Source organism: Phyllobates terribilis, unplaced genomic scaffold (assembly GCF_046119375.1).
Source record: "Phyllobates terribilis strain yellow unplaced genomic scaffold, ASM4611937v1 Scaffold_1__5_contigs__length_1240528914, whole genome shotgun sequence".
Taxonomy (NCBI): domain Eukaryota; kingdom Metazoa; phylum Chordata; class Amphibia; order Anura; family Dendrobatidae; genus Phyllobates; species Phyllobates terribilis.
The window spans coordinates 876596350-876619947 of NW_027362761.1; the positions used below are offsets into that span (position 1 = coordinate 876596350).

The 23598-nt window shown below is 42.0% G+C and overlaps 1 protein-coding gene across 5 annotated transcripts in view; it reads left to right on the forward strand.

Moving 5' to 3' along the window:
• Positions 1 to 23598, forward strand: part of NPNT (nephronectin) — a 116875-nt gene that overhangs the window by 38586 nt on the left and 54691 nt on the right. For 3 of the 5 annotated variants that reach the window (XM_073639546.1, XM_073639574.1, XM_073639564.1), the window contains exons 2-3: positions 1973 to 2073; positions 13315 to 13368. In XM_073639546.1, the coding sequence (XP_073495647.1) occupies positions 1973 to 2073; positions 13315 to 13368 (155 nt within the window). The remainder of the gene's footprint in view (positions 1 to 1972; positions 2074 to 13314; positions 13369 to 23598) is intronic. The other 2 variants (XM_073639556.1, XM_073639582.1) reach the window with 1 other exon arrangement.

Below are 23598 nucleotides of genomic sequence, written 5' to 3' on the forward strand. Positions count from 1 at the left end.
AGCCAACAGGGTCGCAAGAAGCGTGTTGGCCAAAAAAGACGCAAAATAACTGCCCATGAATTGAAGAAAATCAAGCGTGAAGCTGCCAAGATGCCATTCGCCACCAGTTTTGCCATATTTCAGAGCTGCAACATTACTGGAGTATCAAAAAGCACAAGGTGTGTGATACTCAGGGACACGGCCAAGGTAAGGAAGGCTGAAAAACGACCACCTTTGAACAAGAAACATAAGATAAAATGTCAAGAATGGGCCAAGAAATATCTTAAGACTGATTTTTCAATGGTTTTATGGACTGATGAAATGAGAGTGACTCTTATGAATGGGCCAGATGGATGGGCCAGAGGCTGGATCAGTAAAGGGCCGAGAGCTCCACTCCGACTCAGACGCCAGCAAGGTGGAGGTGGGGTACTGGTATGGGCTGGTATCATCAAAGATGAACTTGTGGGACCTTTTCAGGTTGAGGATGGAGTGAAGCTCAACTTCCAGACCTACTGCCAGTTTCTGGAAGACAACTTCTTCAAGCAGTGGTACCGGAAGAAGTCGGTATCGTTCAAGAAAAACATGATATTCATGCAGGACAATGCTCCATCACATGCATCCAACTACTCCACAGCGTGGCTGGCCAGTAAAGGTCTAAAAGAACAAAAAATAATGACATGTCCCCCTTTTTCACCTGATCTGAACCCCATAGAGAACCTGTGGTCCATCATAAAATGTGAGATCTACAGGGAGGGAAAACAGTACACCTCTCGGAACAGTGTCTGGGAGGCTGCTGCACGCAATGTTGATCGAAAACAGATCAAGCAACTGACAGAATCTATGGATGGAAGGCTGTTGAGAGTCATCATAAAGAAAGGTGGCTAGATTGATCACTAATTTTTTTGTTTTTGCATGTCAGAAATGTTTATTTCTAAATTTTGTGCTCTGATATTGGTTTACCTGGTGAAAATAAACAAGTGAGATGGGATTATATTTGGTTTTTATTAAGTTGCCTAATAATTCGGCACAGTAATACTTACCTGCACAAACAGATATCCTCCTAAGATAGCCAAATCTAAAAAAATCCCACTCCAACTTTCAAAAATATTAAGCTTGGATATTTGAGTCTTTTGGGTTGATTGAGAACATAGTTGTTGATCAATAATAAAAATAATCCTCTAAAATACAACTTGCCTAATAATTCTGCACACAGTGTATATAATATATGAGCTTCACTTTTTGTATTGAAGAACTGAAATAAATTAACTTTTTGATGATATTCTAATTTAGTGAGAAGCACCTGTATATGGAAACTGAAAATCCTTCACAGAAAATCAGGTGTGGATGGGAGGTAGTTTCATTGTATCTGACACTAATGCTGTGCTTTTTCTTTGCAGCTCAAGTAACATTTGTTACATTGTTTCCATTGGTCTAGTTCACTTTACTGTCAGCATAGTTGGAGGGGGCTACAGATAGATATAGGTGAGGCATAGGTATCTGGCATTGTGTGTACAGTATATGTAAGATTAGGTAATGTTAAAGGGAACCTGTCACATTGGTCACATTGTACATGCAGGTTGTTCTGTAGAGAGCATGGTTTATGGAAGGACACGCTGAGCAGAATGATACATGGGTTTGATGGAAAATATTCAGTATAACTTGTATTTTATTCATTGAAATCCATGCTGTTTGTGGACATATGAGTCAAGTGGGTGGTCCTCTACATGCACAGTCACACAGAGAAGACTATCAGTCACTATTGGCACCGCCCACTGGACTCGTATACCCTCAAACATACAAACACCAGGGATTTCAATGAATAAAATATAAGTTTTACTGAAACTTTTTCCACAAAAATGTACATCAATCTGCTCAGCTCCTCCTGCTCCATAACATCCTGCCTGCAGATCAGATACCAGTTTCAACATGTCAGGTTCCCTAAAGTTATGGTTACAGTGAATCCAAAATAAAGATGACCTCTGTCTTTCCGCAGGTGGCCCACACAGGTTGCCTCTTCTACAGGACTCTGCCGGTATGGTAACAGGATTGATTGCTGCTGGGGATGGGCACGACAGTCATGGGGGCAATGTCAACGTGAGTATTAAAATGGCTGGGGCTTTTGCAATTTAGAAGGGGCTTCTCCAGATCTAATCATAGCTTCCATATATCATAGCAGGGCTTAATTCTGGGGGCTTATGCACGTGCAGTCTTAATATGGTGACACTAATTGACCCATATTTATCCATCGAAAATGCTTTATCAATCATTTATAACAGAAAACATCCACACCACAGACTTTGAAATGATGAATTAACAAGACATTTCCCATTATTGTGCCTTCATATTGTAGGTTTGGCTTTTTGCGTAAGGGACTGTCTACTGAGCTAGCTCAGGCTGAAAGACCACTAGACTTAAGATACATGCTGATTTAAGAATAAAATGCCCACAAACATGATATTATGTTTTAAGTGAGAGGATTTATGTTTCTTATGCAGTTATCATATACATTCAAGGTTTATCTTTTTTTTTTATAAGGCAGCATGTATCTTATGGTAAGTGATAGCCTTGGTTGCCAAAGGGCATGTAGTGTATACTTCTGTATAAGTGGAGAACACTGCCTAGTCTTTTGTGACTAATTCAAGGGCTTTTGTAGGCCGGTGGCACATGGGTACAGGACGCACCTAGCATATTTACAGTATAGGACTCACTAGTTACACATCGGGTAGCCTCGTATTAGCCAGCTAGAGAGTTATGTGACATGGAGCCAACAGTCATACAACCTATACTGTAGGCATAGACAGTGCTTGTACGCTGCTTTCGGTGTCTTTTTGGCACAGGGTTTTTTTGATATTTGACAAAACATGGTTTCTCGCAAACTCGAGATGTAATACTGTTTCTATATAGCAGCAGAAATAAAAATGTAGAAATGTCGACGGACATGGCTGGAAAGGAGTCCAGAGTCCAGAGAGACTAGTACAGTTTTATGTTCACATCTGCATCATAGATTCTGTAAAAAAAAAAGAAAAGAAAAAAGAAAAAGAGAACTACCATGAAATGCCTGATTCATCACGCACCAGGCACTGGCCTTGTTCAAACGAACTCCAGTGATCTATAATAGACCATAAGGTGTCCACAATATTGTCAGGAAAAATAGCACTACATGAAACACCATTTTTCCTGACAAAAATGAGGAAATGTGGAATGTGAACATAACCTAAAGTGTGATAGACTGAAACCCATAAATCTGTATTCAGTACAGTGGTCCCTTTGTGTAGAGTGGAATGATCCGGTGGCCCACCAGTGAAGAGTTTACTTTTACTATTGTTTAAATGCCAACCTCAGATGCAGTCAGAAGTGACTCCATTGCATGAAAAACTTTCCTATTGATCTACATTAATTGTCATATTAAAGGGAATCTGTCATGTGATGCATGGAATCATAGAATTCATAGAATCATAGAATGTTAGAGTTGGAAGGGACCTCCTGGGTCATCATGCCCAACCCCCTGCTCAATGCAGGATTCACTAAACCATCTCAGATAGATGTCTGTCCAGCCACTGTTTGAAGACTCCACCTCTCGTGGCAGCCTTATCCACTCATTAATCACTCTCACTGTCAAAAGTTTTTCTAACATCTAATCTTTATCTTCTCCCTTTCAGTTTCATTCCATTGCTTCTCGTTGCCTGAACCACAAGCAGCATGAATAAGAGCAATCATGGAGAGACCTGTTAGTCAACTGGAGCGGGGTGGGGAGAAGCTGGCTGGGGAACTAAATGGGACTAGTCATTGGAGACACTTAGTTCCCCATTGACTTTTCAAACTATTTTTACTCTGAAATGCTGCATTGTTTCAGTGTAAAGCATACCAAGATACAATCACTCAGCTTGTGTCTGATTCATGCTACCTATGATTCGGGCTGCATTAACCTGATGACAGGTTCCCTTTAGGTGTTTTGGACATCACCTAGTTCTCGTCCTCTTCTTCTGTGTAAAAGTACATTGAGGTCTCTTTTATGCCCAGAGCAGTTGTCATCTTTGCCCCCGAACTGTTGCTGTTTTGGTTGTGTTTGTTATAGTTGATAGCAACATACCACCAGTTCTAGGCGTAAGAATAAAACAGCTGTCAAAAAGGACGTCTATAACTGCTGGATTACATCTGCCTAAATTAGAGATGTGTACAGTATTCACCCTATATAACATACCTTCAGAGAGAAGACAGCCATTACCTTCAGTCATAATGTGATAAAAGGAGAAAATAAAATACTAAGGTAACCAGAATGACACTGCATTTTATTACCTTACCCGAATAAATGTAGAACGCAGAATGCATGACATCCTGGTGCCGACCTTTACAGCACTAATAAAACACATGGGTAAAATAACCCACGCGCTCCAGTCATTCGAGGACTCCTCCACTATAAAGCCACTGCGGAGATGACAGTATGGGGACCTATTTTTGCCCAGTTCATTTCAGGATGAGATCAACTCGCTTTTAATCGGTGGTGTGAAATCCTGCCCAGCAGGGGACATGCTATGTGACCACCATAGTTTTCATCATAGGATCTTTTAATAAAGTGCAGTCATTCACTATAAGTCACTGCTCTCTCCACGACAGGCCCATAAATGTCTAGGATATGTTTGACCAAATATTAGGCCTTACTTAACATTATATTGGGATATTGCAGAGAGCTAAAAACATCTTTTAAAGGGGCATCAAAAAGAAGCTTTAGTATAAATTTATAGTGAAAATGTAAGTATACATTAGGGCTTCAAACATGAGCATTGGGCAATCAAAGATTTATCTAAAACCTGCTCAGTTCAAGATCTAAAAGCATAAACTGAGACATTCTTGGTTAAAAAGTAGCTTGGAGATAAGGGATCCAGCTGACACGATTCATGACATAGCAAGCTGACAATGGAGGAGGGCTGTCATACTGCCCCATCCTGGCGGTGTACAGCAGGCCCCTGTCTGGACTCTTTATTAACCATGAAGAAATGATAAATGGAAACACTTTCTTCTGCCGAGCTCTGCAGATACAACTTTGCCAAATGCAGTTTCACAATATAGGAGAAATTTCGGACCCCCGCTCCATCATCGTATACAGTACAGCACACATTATATTTCATATAGCACTCGCAATGAAAACACTTCTACGTTGAGCAATGGAAAAAGATTAAACAGAATTACAGTATCATTTTATATCATTTTGCACATTCACACCTCTCTGTGTGGCTGAGATAGTCCGTATGCATTCAGTGGAAAGTTTTGTGATCCCAATAAATATTGTTATTCTGGCATTCGATCAACTTTATGCTATACAGAGTGACACTGCAAGCTAATAGCTTAGTCTTCTGAGACCTAAGTCAAGGGGTTGGTTCTTGATCAAAATATTTTTTTTCTGCTGGAAAACACTGCCTGACAATCACGGTCTTTGCCGTGCCATTGTCATGCTGCATGTCCCAGGCAACCAGTCTGTCTTATGACTCAAGTCTTAAAATCGAGAAGGAATTTCCACTTGAATTGACAGTTAAACTGATGGGTAGAAAAAAAACGAAGGATTTTTTTTCCCAATGCAATGGTGAAATTCTGCAGCATAGCCAAGATTTAGCATTGCAGATAGTCAGAGCTGTATCTTGTACCTCCTGGTGTCACCTGAAAGGAGCCTAAATTCTATTATTTAAATCTATGGCTGTATAAAGCAAAGCAGAGGATTTGGACCTCTGTAAGGTTCTGTTCACAATGTTTTTCTGCACTACATGCAGGGCTTATGTCTCAGTCCCTGTGAAATGCGATTCAGACGAAACCCCGACAGAGGCATAGGCTATAAAACAGAAAAGGAGTTCAAATGAACTTAGCTTGTGCTTTTTTCTATAAGTGTCCATAGTCACCTACTTGTGTTGCCCATCTGAAAAGACACACTTTCAGAAAAAAGCAAAATGGTTTATTTGAACTTCTTTCATGTCACGTAGTCTATGGCTCCATCAGGGGTTCTATCAAAATCACATTTTTCTAGGACTCAGGCATAACTCCCGGTATAGTGCATAAACGTACTGTGAATGTAGCCCATCAGAAAGATAAAATTTTATCCTTAAAAATATAAGAAGCAAAAAATTTTCAACCTACTATATTTATATGATAGAATATAGAGATAGAATTGATATTTTCCCAAAAATAAGACCGGGTCTTATATTATTTTTTGCTCCGAAGGATGGGTTAGCACTTATTTTCAGGGGATGTCTTATTTTTTTCCATGAAAAATCACAAAAAGGAAAATGGGCCGATGCAAAAGTTTGGGCACTCTGCACGGTTAGTACCTAGTAGCACCCCCTATTGAAAGTATCACAGCTTGGAAATGCTGTTTGAAGCCGTACAAGAGTCTTTCAATTCTTGTTTGAGGGATTTTCATCCATTCTTCCTTGGAAAATTCTTCCAGTTCTGTGAGATCACTGGGTCGTCTTGCACGCACTGCTATTTTGAGGTCTTGCCACAGATTTTCAAAGATGTTCAGGTCAAGGGACTGTGAGGGCCATAGTAAAACCTTCAGCTTGCACCTTTGAGGTAGTCTATTGTGGATTTTGACGTGTGTTTAGGATCATTATCCATTTGTTGAAGCCATCCGCTTTTCAACTTCAGCTTTTTTACAGATGGTGTTATGTTTGCATCAAGAATTTGTTGAAATTTCATTGAATCCATTCTTCCTTCTCCCTGTGAAATGTTCCCCGTGCCATTGGCTGCAGCACAACCCCAAAGCATTATTGATTCACCCCTATGCTTAATGGTTGATCATTGTGGCCACATTCAGTTAGTGCTGGCGCCGCCCATGACATTTGAATACTTCTCCTGGCAAGCGCTATGTTTGTGGGGTGAATGTGCATTTGCACACGTGGGGCCGCTAGTCCGGCGTGTGCACAGAGAGGCCATGTAATTACCAGCTTCAGTGGCTCCCAGTGCGTGCGCAGTCAATGTATCTTGCGGTCGACACTGCAGTGTCACTGCACATGCGGTGACCGCAAGATACATTGACTGCGCACACGCCGCATGCGCACTGAAGCTGGTAATCACACCCTCAGTGTGCACGCGCCGGACGAGCGGCCCGACGTGTGCAAATGCGCATGCACCCCTCAAACATAGTGCTTGCCAGGAGCAGTATTCAAATATCATGGGCGGCACCAGCACTGAATCTGAGAATCACACCCCTATGACTGAATGCGAGCAGGTAGGACAAAGTATATAAATGTTAGAAAAGCATTGTACTACCACCAATTTTCATGAAAACAGCTTGTTAGTGATGCACACTGCATCACTAACAAAGCAATGGGGGCTGTGTACATGGCAACTAGGACGTGACAGGTTCCCCTTAACCTTGGAAAAAAATGATGGGGCCTACTAAGATAGTGGGGGCCCTGAGAAATTGCCCAGTTGTCTTCCACCCCCCTTCCACCTCCACTGCTGACCCTGACTGTAACTAGGACTTATTTGTGGAGTAGGGCTTGTATTTCAAGCATACTCCAAAAATCCTGGAAAATCATGCTAGGGCTTATTTTCGGGGTAGGTCTTATTTTTAGGGAAACACGGTATTTATACACAAATAACACTAGTGTTCACCAAGGGAGGTAAACATAAATGTGTGCTAACAGCTGCTGGTAGACCTACAGGCCCTGTGTGCTGACCTGTGAAAAATTGTATGAATACAGAGTAAAACTATTGTACTGCCGCGCTTATTGAATATGCCAATTGCTGAAACACATACCTATAGTACTAACATGCCAGTATTACACAAGGTATAAAAATAAAACATCAAATTGACCCCTTAGTGTCCCCACAGAAAAAAACAGCTGTCTGAAGTACGAATAGACAATATACACCTACACTTAGTGCAACAAATAAGGTGCAGTAGATAGGGAAATGTCCCATTATATCTTTGTAATGAAAGAATGTCTCATTATTTAATAAATTACTCATTTTTTTATTATACAGATACATAGGCTGGTTGAGATGATAAAAAGAAGCAGTAGAAGACCGCTCACTATCCACCCTTCCTAGGCCCCACTTTCTTGATATCGCCACAGGGGCCCTTCCACACCAATCATAATGCAGATTTTTTCTGTTGCTTACTTCGAGGGGTTGATAGGAATATCAAGACTGATACTGATGACCTAGGTGATCGATATCAGATCGGTGGGAGTCTAACATTGGACACCCCCGTGATCACCTGGTACCATGTACTGCAGAGACCAGAAGTGCTCAGTATATAGAGCCAGAATACCATAGCGCTGTACAGTGGACATTCTTAGATACTGCACCTCCGCTCCCATTGAAGTGAATGGGATCCATTAACATACAGTACAATTTGAAAACTACAACATTCTTATGGAAAAACTGCATGCAATCCCATCGACCTTTCCATTTAAATGTATGGATAATGTGTCAGCCGGGAATTTGGGAAGGAGGGTCAGCAAATAATTCCATGTGGAGGGCCTCCCAGTCCGACACCGTGAACAAGTACTTTTCAAATGTATATCAGCACAAATTGTTATATCATTTGTCCCGAAGATAAGGCAATCAATTGCATATACTTCCAATCGAGATTAATTTGTAAAACATATCAGAAAATGTTTCCAAAATGTATTTTTCTTATCATTCCTTTGCACATGGTCCTTGAATTAGGGAAGTGACAACAACTGTTTCTTCTCCACTATATTCCTAGATGCAATACCGCCACCCCACAGCTTTACTGTCAGGTTCTCTTTAGTTTCTTATTTGTAGTAAAACACATTTAGTCTGAATATAAGATGTCTTATCTTCAGAAGGGCTCATACTTATACGGTCTTTAGCCTGATACATATATTTAGCATTCCTCCTATTCAAGTTTGCTAACACTACAAAGTCCCAAATTATGGTGCACACCATATTTATGCTCTAAATTATTACTATTTTATTACTATCTATTATTACTATTTAATTTTTTCCTTTTTTCGATTCTCATATCTCTTTTCTAAGAAAGAGAACAATACCTACTAAATACCCTCAGTCTCTACTGGTCTATATTATGGACTTATAGTGTTTAGGTATTAGGTACAAATTTAGCAACTTTTGGCCTTTTCACTCCAGTTTCGGGCATCTCCATCAAAATAGGCATGGCTGGAGAGAGGACAGGGTGTGGTTACACTCACCCATCAAATTCTCAAAACTTTTGACGTTTTGTATGCCAGAAGTGTTACTCCAGTCACTGACTGGAATAACATTTCTGGCAAGGCACATGGAAGCACACGTCACTGAGAATATATGCCAAATTTATTAAGTGCGGTGCGCCTCTTTAAGTATTCAGTGCACCTTATAGCAGCATGCCCCTCATTAAGAATGGAGTACAACATTCATTCTTAATGAATCAGGGCTGTAGGCTCTCTGTGTGCTGCCATATGGTTCATCTGTGTTCTAGGAGACCATATTACCATAATACAACATGCCACGGTGTATTTTTTTCACTGATTCTGTATAAATCTGGGAGAAACAAACTTTCTAAAACAAAACGAAAAAATAAATGTAAATATAAAATTAATACAGCCCATTATAAGGGTTGTCGCTTAGACAACTTTAGCTAGATTTTCATTGATTAATATGTTATTACCATTTGATAACTAAGAAAGAGCTGGAAAGAATTTGACAACTCAATGTCCCCGATTTTTTAAACAGTTTGTTCTAGAATTCTGGCGTAAAACTGTTGCTAATATCGCGACATTTTTGCATAACACGTAGTTGTGCAAAAATCTTGTGACTTTATGCCAACTTTACCAAGTTTTTGACACATGGGCAGAGTTTAGCAGAAGGTCGCGTGCCGCAGCCCAACAAAGTCATTGTGACTGGAGTACATTTCTGTCTCTAGCGCACAGCAGCTGACGCGCCAAGTCCATGAAGAGGTGCATCACTTCTTAGGCCAGCGGACTCTGCATCAAAACTGGTGTACAAAATGTTGGCCTTGATGAAATGGCGCCAAAATTTATAATTTAAGGTAATTTGATATAAAATTTTAGATATTAAGCCAAATTTAGACATCCTTGAAACACGGCTAGAGAACGGACTATGACGTACAGACCAGCTGCAGGTCTCATGGCCCGATCTCAACTGCCTCATAGACATATTTGGTTCATGAGACCAACAGCCACTCCAGACATCACAGTCTGTATTCGGACCATGTTACATGGATGTCTGAATTCGGTATCAATATTCTTTAGTTTATGCCTGTCTAGAAATATCTGCACATTTTCATGGCTAGTGAGCTAATTCCTAGAAATGGAGATGGTTATTGGCGCTAGGACTAGTGTATGTGGCCACCTTCTCTAGTTGGGTTTCCATATATCCGTGTCCAACCAGTGGTTTTATGCCAGAGCCGGACACAACTGATGACAAAGCTATGCTAGTTGCATCAAAATATGCTGTAAGCAATACGGGAGACTGGAAGCAATCCCATAGAAATCTACGGGATCAGATGTGTCTTAACTCATAATATCTTGTATTTTATATCCTCATATTGTTTATTTGTTGTTTATGAACGATAGTAACCTATAAGTGCTATTTATTATATTCAGGACTATGTTAAAAGCTCCTAGTGTTGGATCCTGAACGTTTAGATACAAGTGTATTCAAGGAACGATGCAGCACAAATATTGTTGGCATGAGCATGATGACTGAATCAAGCACCGCTTGTGTAAGCCTGCCGAAAGCACAGTGACATGTCACACAGTATAGGCCAGTGCATCATAGTGACCCAAAAGCACAGAAGGTGTGGGGGCCTGGAACGCGGGGCCTAGATCGCTGCATGTCGCTGCTGGCTTCTGACAACTGCTTCTCCATGTAATGTTATTAAAATGCTTGTGCTGCTGCTTTGAAATGCATTATACATGCCATGCACCTTTTCTTTCACAGGCACTTTCATGCCTTCACTATCTTTGGTACTTTACTAAACACAATGGCATAGCACTGCTTGCAATAAGTTCTACCAACGCAATGGAACCAGTGAGCATTGTACTGATCCTCTATATTATCAATGACTGTCTGCTAGCAAGATGTAACTGATGTCTTCAATGTGAAAAAGGACAATGCCTGGTGTTAGGATGCCCTGAGCACTATTTCAGGATTTATAGATTTATATATCAGAGTCTGGAGGGTTGCCAAAGAGTGTCATCTGATGGTATGAGAAGGAAGGATCATGAGGTATACAGTACATTCCCCGGTCAGTATAAGGCATGCGGACATCAGTTCATCCTGCAAAACAGACTATTAAATGGATGAATTTGCTCACTTGTTCTGTAGGGATAGATTTTGCACAATCCAGAATTGGCACATTAAAAAAATATGCATAAAATTATTTTTGGTGATATCTTGTGGATCTGTGGGGGTCTATTCACTAGTGCCCATAACGAACCCAAGAATAGGCTTTGCAATCTGCTACTCTGAATTTATTCTGAAAAATCACACTAGTCACAGCATGTATGGGTTCTGAAAACATTTTTTAAATTAAAATTAAAATAACGGGCCTGCTACCCATCTTAAAGGGGTTGTCTGGCCATAGGCTACAAGTCTGCAGTCACTGTATGTGACTGCAGACTTGTGAATCTTCACATCAAGCGCACTGCGCACTGTGGGGATTCTATGGTGCCAGGAGCGGGCGGTCAGATGACTGCAAGTATGCGATTTGCATACTCCCAGTCACATTCCGACTAGACTGTGTCTGGCCTTGCTCAATACACGAGTGAGGCCATGCCCATCTAGTCGGCACGTGACCAAATGTTTGCTTACTGCAGTGTGTTTGGTGCTGCAGTCCAAAGCGAGGAAATGTTTCAGCCAAAACGTGTAATATGGAAGAATAAGGGGAACTTATGATTGACACATGAAACGCATTGAAGGATGCTTTTACTATTTTAGCAATAGTTTTAATGTCATTTGAATTTTCCTACCGAATAAACTAGACTGCACCCGTGAATTTTCCCCTTTTTCTTCCAAATAACACAGAGTGATTCCAGACTTGTTCCCTAAGGCCGGACAACCCATTTAACAGCTATGTTGTTTTTATGAGACTTAAAGGGATTTTCTAGTTTCAGACAACCCCTGTCAGAAGGCAAAGTTTGTTTTAAAAGAGTCTCTGGTGTCAGTTATTGCAGCACTGCAGCCAATCAGTGGCTCTTAGTGTCTTATACAGTCTACTCCAGCAGCGCCGTCGAGCTTACTGTTTGCATGCAATAACCAAGATTTACAGTGATTAGCATATTACTAAACCGTGCTTTTTCACTATTGCACTTTACTCCATCATCATGAAGATGGCTCATGGCGATACTAACCCCAATGCATACTTCCCTTCCGGAGACTCGAAAAGCTTCAATTGTGTTTAACGGCTTTTTTTAATTCGCCCTATAATATATAACGGCATGTTTTACTGTTAACAGTCTGGCATTGAACAGGACAGCGATAAAACACAACGCTAATGGTACATAGCAGGGTCAATGTCATCGTCTCTGGTGGTACACTTCATCACAAATAAGGACACTGTCACACTAATCATGATTTCTTTCGTAAAGGATGAAAGGAGTTTTCTACTTATATAACAGCGGACTCCAATTTATTCCCATAATGTAAAATAACAAAGCCAGATAATACTCACCCTGCCACGCTCCAGCACCGGGCCCTTGCCACTGCCCTGGTCTCTGTGCCTTGGTGGTAGCAGTGAGGTCACATTGACAGCTCACATCACCACTGCAGCTAATCACTGAGCTAAGCATCTCCGTGACCCTTCCTCGTAGTCCTGTGGACCTTCTCCTACCTGAATAGAAGAGCTGGCACGACATCACGCTTGCGTCACTCCATAATGATAATGTTGCACCAAGTCTACTAATCAGAAGAGATGATAGGAGAAGCTTTAGTCCAGTGGCCACGGCCTATGGTTAAGCGCACACACATATATATAAATATACATGGAGTAGAATAAAGCACGTATTGTTTGCAGCCTTGAGACTTTGGGAGCGTCCATCTACAGCAGTTCTGTAGCTCTATTTTCGTATGACAGCAGTGCTATGCCATGTGTGGTACCATGCTACTAACCGGTTTTACCTTTCAGCATGCATTGTTCAGTACAGTAACCATCTTGTTTTGTGCTATTACTTTAATTTTAAACCTGTCCCAGATTTTTTTTTTCTTCTTGCAGACTTTCTCTGAAAGTTGAATGTGTATAAGGCTGCCGGAATGTAGCATGTTGATTAGGACTCAAGTCCAGCCTACCCAAAAGGAACAAAAAAAAATAAAAATAAAGATCTACAATTCCTTTTTTGGACATTTGTTTTGCAGCTTTCTACTACGTCTTAAGGCAGAGAATAGCCAGCGTAAGGTGCCGCACACAAGGTTAGCTAAACATATTTCTTACCAATCATTTTGGCAGAATACAATGTGTGTCTGGGGAGAACAGACTCTAGATTAGTACTAAATATACTCATTTTTAATGCTTTTCACTGATCAGTATAATTACTTTAAGTTGTGAATATCACCGACATGTTTTCTTCACATGCACATATTCCACCAGATACACAGGAGATTAGTCCTAAAATGTGGCTGAAAATGGGTCACTGCATGTCGCGTGTGTTTGTATCACCCAAGCCTCGTCTTGTCTTTTATTATTTTGGGAACTTGGCATGTATTATTTGATATGTGCATGCAGGTGTCTGATAATATTTCCTGTCTCTCAGAGCAAGTATACTGTGTTTTATTATGCCCTAAGGACAACATATAATATACCTATCACCCAAAATAGCTGGAATTCCAGTGTGTCACGCGTCAGCTGTATTCTCACGTCACGCAGCTGGCCGAAGCACTAAAAGTGAGAGTAAAGGTCTCCTGCTGCACTGTTATCAGTAACCAGATGATAACTCTCCCTGCATACTGCCATCCTTATCTTTTACAATGAGGTAATATGGAAGAATGCTGGTCCTATGTCAATTGGTAGAGCAGTGGATGGTCTTAAGGTACCGTCACACTTAGCGACGCTACAGCGATCCCAACAACGATACGACCTAACAGGGATCGTTGCTGCGTCGCTGTGTGGTCGCTGGTGAGATGTCAAACAGTCAGATCTTCCCAACGATACTGTGACCAGTAGCGACTTGTATAACGATGCAACCCAAATGCACGCCTATGTGTCGTTGGTTGTTGGTAAGGTGTCAAACGCACCGATGCATGCTACCTAGCGGGACCTCAACGATCAAAAAAAGGTCCAGGCCATTCCGACACGACCAGCGATCTCACAGCAGGGGCCTGGTCGCTGCTACGTGTCACACGTATCGAGATCGCTACTGAGGTTGCTGTTGCGTCACAGAACTTGTGACTCAGCATCGATCTCGCTAGCGATCTCGCTTAGTGTGACTGGGGCTTTAAAGAGACTGTCTGACAGTAGAATACAATATTTGTGGGTGTTTTCTGAAATTGAACAACTCTTAAGGCCCCTGTAAACATTAGACTAAAGGCTTCTGAACCTGCCCATAAAGCCATGATCGGCCGACAGTCTGTTGTGTATGGGGGCATCTTGACTTTACCAGGATAGATGATGTCAGGGAAGACAAGAAATCGGCCCACTGAATTTTAATGGCCGATCCTTTTGTTTTCTGGGAGATAAGCTGCTCCCATGTATATGGGGGCGTCAATGAAGATAGCTGTCAGCCAAGCGATCATAAAGCTGACAGCTATCTAATGTGTTTGGGGCCTTAATCCTTTTGGATGTGTTGTATCATGGCTTAGCTACATATCCATTGGAATCCTATTTGTTGGTGCACAAGTAGAATTCTACTCTGAGGTCTGATATCAATGTAGCTCTCTGCATTAAATACATGTGTGGCGATATATTGATTTAGTACTAGCACTTCATTGACAATTTGGTCTTGACAACAGAGCCCTGATTGCTACACTGATAATAAGCTATTGGAAGAGTCAGCCTTAATTTGGAAGTGACCCATAGACATAAAAGCTTTCAGGTTGTGTAAACAGATACCCAGAATCTATGGATAGCTCAGCGTCTGATGTTGATGATAGCAATAATTTGAAGAAGTTTCATTGTCCAGCTTCTCTTCACATTATTAATGGTATATGGGCCCTTGCTTTCATCAATTGAACAAAATTGTCATTGGCAAATATTGTGCTTGTTTTTCAGCATGCTAATTTCCCATGCATGTAGCTGCTGTCCAATCATACTGGACTTGTGTAAAAGAGAGCATTCGGATGTGATTGGTTAATTATAACTTATACATTTCCCCTAAATCCACTAGTAGACCTCAAATGACTTTGCAGACCTCATGATTTGTGGCCAGTCATGCAGAATGTGCGATGAGTAATGTAACTTCTACAGATAAAAAAAGTGCAAAAGTGCTAATCCTCGTCCATCATTCTGTTTATGATCTGAATAATCCACCTTATCAAATCTCATTCTACTTCACAGAGAAAAACATCTGTTCCAGCGCAAAAATAGTCCTTTAGATTCCTCTTTGTCTTAGTTTCTTTGTAATACTGCCAGCAGAAGCGGACTGATGACAGCTGACTATGGCTCTGTCGTTCTACACCATGAATGGCAAACAAGTGACCCTGTACTATCTGTCCCAGATATGCTGGAATGTCACATCGCGCTTTTACGCTGACATAGCCTTTTTCCAGGATGAAATCATTTATGTGTCTCCGGAAAGATAAAAGACTTTTTCTTTATTAAAGAAAGAAATTCTTATCTTGGCATCATTTTGGCTTATGAATTTTAATGACACCTGCCTTAAAATATGGTATATGGCATATGTGCAAAGTGCAAATACCAGATTGACAGCTCCTTTCCAACAAGTTGGTGCTACTTTACTATTGTGTGAAGGTGAATTAATTTTCCACAATGTAATACATAAAACCTGTCCTATGTTTGAGAAAGCCGCTTGGGTGAATGGTAAAAAATCTTCAAGATTTCTAAAACAAGTCCATAACGTTCTTTTAGATGTTAGAAGATGGATAAGAAGGGACAGTCAGATTTCGAAACATAGTATGTTTTCTGTCTCAGTAGTAGACATTTGATCACAATGCTCTGGCATGGAGAGTCAGTTGGATGACAGAAGGAGCCTCCTCCCTCTGTAAAACGCCTTAGATAATACGGTCACTATTGACTGTATTATCTAAGGGGTTAAACTGCCAAGATCACAATACAGAGTAATGCCACCCCCATCCTGTCATTAACAGCAACTGTATGGCAATACAATGCGCTCTAGATGCATATTTTTGTCAAAAGTCAAGAAGCAGTTAATCACCCCCTAGATGTAAATGCAATCAGATAGAATTTTATAATTGAATACTATAGCTTTTCAAGAAATGTAAAACCCTATCAGAAAAAAATGACCTCCAATATCATAAAATATATCATGAAATCAATCATCACAAAATTTTGGGCATAACAATAGAAAAAACAAAACAAAATGATGTTGAAGAGTGCACGTTCACTTTTAGGATTCATTCCTGGCACTGGCTACAATAAACCTAACTACTTGAGTCTAACATCTATGACTGGCATGCTCTTTGATGTTACAGTGAGTAGGGTGCCAAAAAATGCAGTTTACGCCTGTTGTTTTAGAGACTGGATTTGAGCCACGGGGGCTATATTTAGAGCATTGTGCTGTTTAATGGAAATTAGTTGTATACATTTCTTCTGAAGACTTTCAGCAAATACAGTTATGACATTGAGGCTGTTCTATAAAATGGCTTAGTAAATATGCTAGGGGAAAATCTAAATAGTTATTTTAAAAGACTCTGTTCACATCATGTTAACATCTTTCTTATGAGGTATTCATTGGATACATTTCCTGACATATACACCCAGCAGAAGGCTGCAGTGTATAAGGCTATGTGCCCACGATGCAGAAATGCTCTGGATTTTTTCTGAGCGTTTCTGCATCTCCCTGGCAGAAAAAACTCATGCGGATTGTACATGTGGATTGTACATGCGGATTGTACATGCGTTTTTTCAGCCAGGGAGAAGCGTTTGTCACGCGTTTTGCACATGCGATTTCGCATGCGGGTTGTCAAGCGCTTTCCAAGCGATTTTATCATCACTTGGAAAAGTGCTTGACAACTTGGTCACACTATATAAATCCATGCAACCGGCATGAATTTATATAGTGTGACCAAGTTAGTTAAAAAAAAGAATAAAAATGGTAAAAAATAAAAAAAAACATTATACTCACCTTCCGATGGCCCCCGGTCTCCTTCTCTGGTCTCCCCGGTGGCCCGTGGTCGTGTAAAAGGACCTTCCATGACGTTAGCGGTCGTGTGACCCATCACATGACTAAATTACGTCATGGAAGATCCTTTTAGACCATTGCAAGCCGCCGGGGAGCCAGGACGCATCACTAAGGAGACCGGGGGTCATCAGAAGGTGAGTATAATGTTTTTTTTTTATTTTAAATTCTTTTTTTTACTCGTACTATGGTACCCGGGTCTGGAGGAGAGTCTCCTCTTCTCTAGGCCCGGGTACCATCCGCACATTGAATCGCTTAATAACCGCATGTGCACATGTAGTCATGCGGATATTAAGCGATTCAATGCAAGTCAATGGCGGCAAAAACGCTATGCTTACGCAAAATAATTGGTAGCGCTGCGGATTTTTCCGCAATGATAATCTGCAGCGGAAATTTCCGCAGCATGTGCACAGCACATGCGGATTATCATTGGGGAACATGGCAGACCTACTACCAAGCGTTTTTTAAGCATTTCTGCAGTGGAATTGCCGCTGCGGTAACGCTTAAAAAACGCATAGTGGGCATACAGCCTTACACTCTATAGGCATACAGTGACATATATTCGCTCATAGGCTTCCATTGTAAAAGCATATATACACAGCAGTAAATCAAAGGAGAGAGATATAACAAAGAATGGCTACCTAATGTATTCCATTGGCATTTGTTAGGTCAGTGAAGACCTATGGACACGTTTGGCATACTGTATGTGCCATGAGCTTTCCTAAAGCATATGGTGATCCTAATCTTAAAGCACCACTCCAGCTTTTTTTTGTATTTCATCACTGGAATCCCTGCCCTCAATCTGTTTTCAGTCAGTCTCCAGCAGTTTGTGACCTGCTGGGCGATCTGGACTTCACAACTCAATGTAAGTTTATGAGAGCCAGTCAGTCATAAGTTGCGGTCACAAGATGGGGGCGCGGGACCAGAACGGCACCAGAAACAAATGAAGATGGCTGCTGGTAAGTATAATACTAGGGTCAGGGACCTTACGTTAGTGTCGCACTGGGCGGTAGCCATGGGCGGGGTAATCGTTTCTTACGCCCCAGGACATTACCTGAAAGTGGGGGAGTTGGCTGGGTGTGGACTTGTGTTATGGGGGCTCTACACCCTTGCAGGCCGCATGAAACTGATGATTTTGATAGTCGAGGACCAGATGTTGAGGACTTCAATGAGGGAGACCACCAGTCAAAAATAAACCTTTTACTGAACGAAAATTTTGGTGGGGATTATATACGGAAGGTAACGGGTGACACAATTTAATGAACGTTTCCTTCACCATACGGAGCATTTTCTTAATCAGTCTCTATTCCTTTTTTTTTTAACTCACTTAGTTCCTGTTTCCACTAGTTCACTTGCCTTCACCACAACCCAGCTCGGTACTACAGTCCATTTAGTGAAAGTCCTATTCTCAACCCGCATCTTCTTTCCCCTCAAGGGAACTAGGGTGCCAATATGGCCGGTAATTAGCTTCTATTCTACTGATGCCTTGGAACTCCCGCCTGGGGCACTCGCTCCATCTTAAAATCCATGTCTCGCCCTGGCCCGTTACCTCTCTGAGTTGTAAACTCGGGGCCATACTACAAGTGGTCCTCTCCCAGGACACGTCTCCGATTGACCACTCTGTCCTTCCGTCGGTTTTCCTTTTTTCTTTACTCTGGATCACACTATCCACTGCCTCAGTCTACTCTTGCTTCGGTACACCCACCTCATACGGCACTGCTTACTGTCCAGACCTTATGTCTGCTTCTTACGCACACTGGGCCCTATCTGACGTCCTGATAGGAAACTGTCTTTGTCCCTTCACCTTATCCCCTCCCAGTTTGGGCTTGTTCCAATCATTAATTCTCCTTGCTGTTGGGCAGAGCACAATACCAACACTATTAACGCATATTACAGTTCTCATTATACAATACAACAATACATGTGTGAGGCCCTCCTTGAGAATTGGGGTTACTCGGAGCCGGGTCTGTGTAAGGGTAGCGGGGGATGCAGTCATGGCCTGGACCCGTTCCGTGCCCAGGGCGGTCACATAAAAGAGTTGATGGGCTTTCAAGGATGAGTGGTATTTCGACTACGCCACCTTTGGTTTCCGGTGATGGACACCAGCGCTGCTACAGTCCACTGAAGCCGGTGTTATAGGCAGCTAAGATGGGACAACTCCCCACAGGTGGAGCAGGCCTCAGGGCAGTGTGAGATGGGATGGTGGGTGCAGTGCCGCGCAGGAAATAACAGGCTGAAGCGGGGTGTGAAGTCATCCAGGGTTCTTTACTCACATTCAGATGAACTTTAGCCGCAAAGCTTCCCTCTGCTACACACGGCGTACTGCGGCCACCAGGAAGGGGGGATCAACACTTTCCAGGTAGATCAGGAGCACCCGTCGAGACCCCTCTGGTGTGTGTTCCTCTCCTTGGCCAGTTCTCCCACTAAGTCTTCTCCTGACTGTATGTGTGGTGCGAACGTAGTGTAAGGCTGGGTCCCACTGGATGAACGCAGTGTGTGAGATACAGGTGGCGTAGGCCGCTCCGTCCGTATCCCCCTGGGATCCACTAAGCCTCCGGGCTTTTCTGACTGAGACGTGAAGTGACAAAGTCAGATATCGGGGGCCGGTCACCCCTCTTGCAGCAGAAATCCCTCTGACTAGGCCAGAGTAAGAAATACAGGTGGCGTATGCCGCTCCGTCCGTATCCCCCTGGGATCCTTTTGCCTGTGGAGCCTATCTCCTACGCTCCCCTCCAGGCCTTCTTAGGACAGGACCTTGACCGGGTAGAGACAGTGGTTAACTCAGACCCGCTCCTCGTCTCAAGGCCAGAGAACGAGGACCGTGTATCTTCAGTCAGCTGCAGACTCTAGCAGAAGACCACAATCAAAGGCGAAGATCACAATCAAAAGACCTTGAACTAAAGATGGCCGTTGGTTAAATATGAATCAATAAGTGTTTCCTAAAAGTGTGTCCTCCACCCTCACCCACTACATGGTTCCCCCTATCTTTGGTTCCCCCCATCTCCTCTATCCCGGGCCGGGGCAGCACCCTGGTGCATTTAGCCCCCTTCAGGACAGGAGTGGTGTAGTGTTGAGTGGTAAAGTGGTGTCCAGAGAGATGCTCCATCCTTACCTGGAAGAGGAGATACCACACCTCTACTGAGGTGCAGTACCCCTGTGGCAACTGAACCCTCAGGGGCGCCACACATGTGTCTTCAATTGGGGAACATGGGCAGTATATCCATCTCCTTAAATTAGTGGCTCCACTCCACTGCTGAAATAAAAAAAAATGCTGAAGTGGTGCTTTAAAACACAATTTTAGTGTTAATATAATGGGAAGTTTAGTCACTCTAATGCAAACTTCTCGTGCATTGTATAAAAGTTTTTGGAAAGGCCTTGGATAGGTTGAGAGCCAGTCTGTCACCCCCAAGTCACTATTTATACTAAGCCCATAGTCATACAGAGGACTTAGCCCCTATAAAAACCATATCTTTGTTGTAATAAGTCTATGTCTTATAATAAGTCTTTGTATATGTCTTTGTTGTGCCTAAAAAAGCATTTAGTTTGATTTGCAAATTAGGGTGCTTGGTGCACCTTTGGCATGGTCAATAAATTTGCTGCATAGTTCTGCTCCTCAATTAGCATGAACCACCACTTCCCTCTGTGCTGCCTGAAAAGAATTTAGGGAACTCCTAGATCTGCTGCAGTTCAAACAATGATTAGCAAAAGTACAGCAAGCAGCTTAGTAAGTGACACATCACTGGAATCAGGGCCTCTGTCCCTATATCTTGCTGATCTCAGATGTGGTAATAAAAACCTAGCGACAGATTCCCTTTAAGACTAAAAGTTTTTTTAAGATTAAGATTATGATATGCATTAGGAAAGCTCATGGGACATATACCAAAGGTAGCGATAACTACAATAAAGGTATTGTTTTTATAGGGGTAAATCCCCTATATGACTGTGGGCTTACTTTAAATGGTGATTTTGGGGTGACAGACTCCTTTTGAAAGGAGCAATATTTACTCTCATTGATCACCCGCCACTGCTATTTCTAACCTGTTACCTACTCATTGGCCTTTACAGTATGTGGTCATGTCCTCCCAAAGAAGAAATGCTGGAAAATTTTTGCGTAGCTAATCGCTGACTGAGGTGGGCCATTGCCTTGGCCAGACACTGTTGATATGGGAAAATGAAATAAAGGCCGGCCTCCTCATCCACCTGTTTCTTTGGGTCACATGCTTCCATTTCTCTTCTTCTGCAGGTATATTGAAAGGTGCTTCTCCGAACATTCTGAATAGTTATTTCTACTCTGTCATTAGCTTATGCAGGAACCCTGATAAGTTCTTCTCTTGCAACATTCTGAAGAGATTCTTCTGCTCTGTCAAGGAAGTCCTCATCTTCTTTGATGAGCTTCAGTGTAGCTATTCTCTCCTGAAGACTTTGACCTTTCCTCTAACAGAGTCACAAGGTTGCATTTTTGACAAGTAAAGTTTGTCTTTTCCTCTGGTAAGTCTGTAAACATATAGTACGCATTGCAGCTCACCATATGGGTAACCTCCTTCTCCATGTTGAACAAAATGAATTGTCGTTGAACTGTTGTAAAGAAAGTTGACGATTTCCTTCAAGCAGCTCAATCCAGCTACATCCAAAGATCTTCAGACTTGCAGCAACTCTTTAATCTTCCAAGAATGCTCCTGAAATATGCAAATTACCTTCTTTGAGCTTCAATTCCTGGTTTGACGATTTCCTTCAAGCAACTCGATCCAGCTACACCCAAAGATCATCAGACTCGCGGCGACTCTTCACTCTTCCCAGAATGCATTGGAAATTTGCAAATTACCTTCCTCGAGCTTCAATTCCTGTTTTTCGGAACTACACTTTAATCTCTTACATCTTCTGCCAGGCTGATATCTACCACTATATGGTCACCATATGGCGGTAATTTCAGTGTTGGTCTTTGTATAAAGATTTGTTCTCAGTAACAGCGTGGTCATCTGCTGAGGTTCCACTATACCCACAATTAGGGTCTGCAACCATAGCTGTAATCAGGGTTACCTGGTTAGGGACCAACTCAGATGTTTCAATCACGCCCCTTCACCCCCTGAGCTTTACCTCTAGCTACGCCTCTGCCTATTATTGATCCTGCAATATTTTTGCACATATCCATGTCCACACTGCTACTATCCTAGTTCCCTAGAAAGCCTACACTTTTGTCATTAGTTATGCAATCTAAGGCTTAGGAAGGAATAATGAAGATATAGGTCCAGTAAAACAGTCATTTCTGTAAATCCATATTTATCAAAGTGATGCACATGTCTTCGCACAGGGTTCATTTTCATGTATGGTAAAATTCCTACATATTAATATGTCCTAGAATTTTTCAGGATGAAAGTAGATCCAATGAAATTGTGAGGAAGCATTAGGACAAGGTCATATGATTTTAGAAAATAGGAACTAGTGGTTGGTACATAAAAAATGAAGGGTAAGGTTTCGGCAAAGGTCAACCTACAGTTCTCTGCTCATTCTACTATGTTACTTTGGGTGTCCAGGAGTCGCCCCCCCCCCTCTTTTACCACCACAAAGGATAAAAATTCTCTTGCTAAGAGTAAAAAAAATAAAAGCAGCTATACTCACTGTACCAATTCCCTGCAGCTCCCATTCTGACACTAACTGGGACCCCAAAACAGAACCCATACCTCACATTTTCAGAACCGTCCCCATCTATTCCCAACCTGAACAAACTCATCATCCTGCATATACCGCAATGCTGAGCCGCTGCTGCCGTATGTGTCCGTTCTGCACCTGGTGTTTGGCACAATAACAGTGCTCCTTACTGCCCCACATAGTAATGTCCTCCACTATGCCCCTTACAAAGTATAATGCTTCCTTTGTACTCTCTGGATGGTAAAAGTGGCTCATAGAAAACAAGAAAATATTAATGCCCTGTGCGAATTCACTAGAAAACAGTGTCCATATTTTGCCCCAAGAAAGTGATAATGCCCCATGTTCACCTTTGACAGTCACAATACCCCGAGTTCCCCAATAATGCTTCTTAAGTGTCCACTTAACATTTAATAATGTCCCAAGTCCCCCCATGTATAGCGCTCCTATACACAGTACGATAGGCCCACAGCTCCCTTATACACCATACAATGGGCCCACAGCTCCCCTATACACATTATGATATCCTGACAGCTCCTCAATACACAGTATAATGAGTACTACAGTAGTCTTCACACTGTATAATGGTCCTCACACTCTATAATGGCCCTACAGTAGCCTCCACACTGTATAATGGCCCTTGCATTAGGTCTTCCACTGTATAGGTCTTCCACAGTAGGCCCCA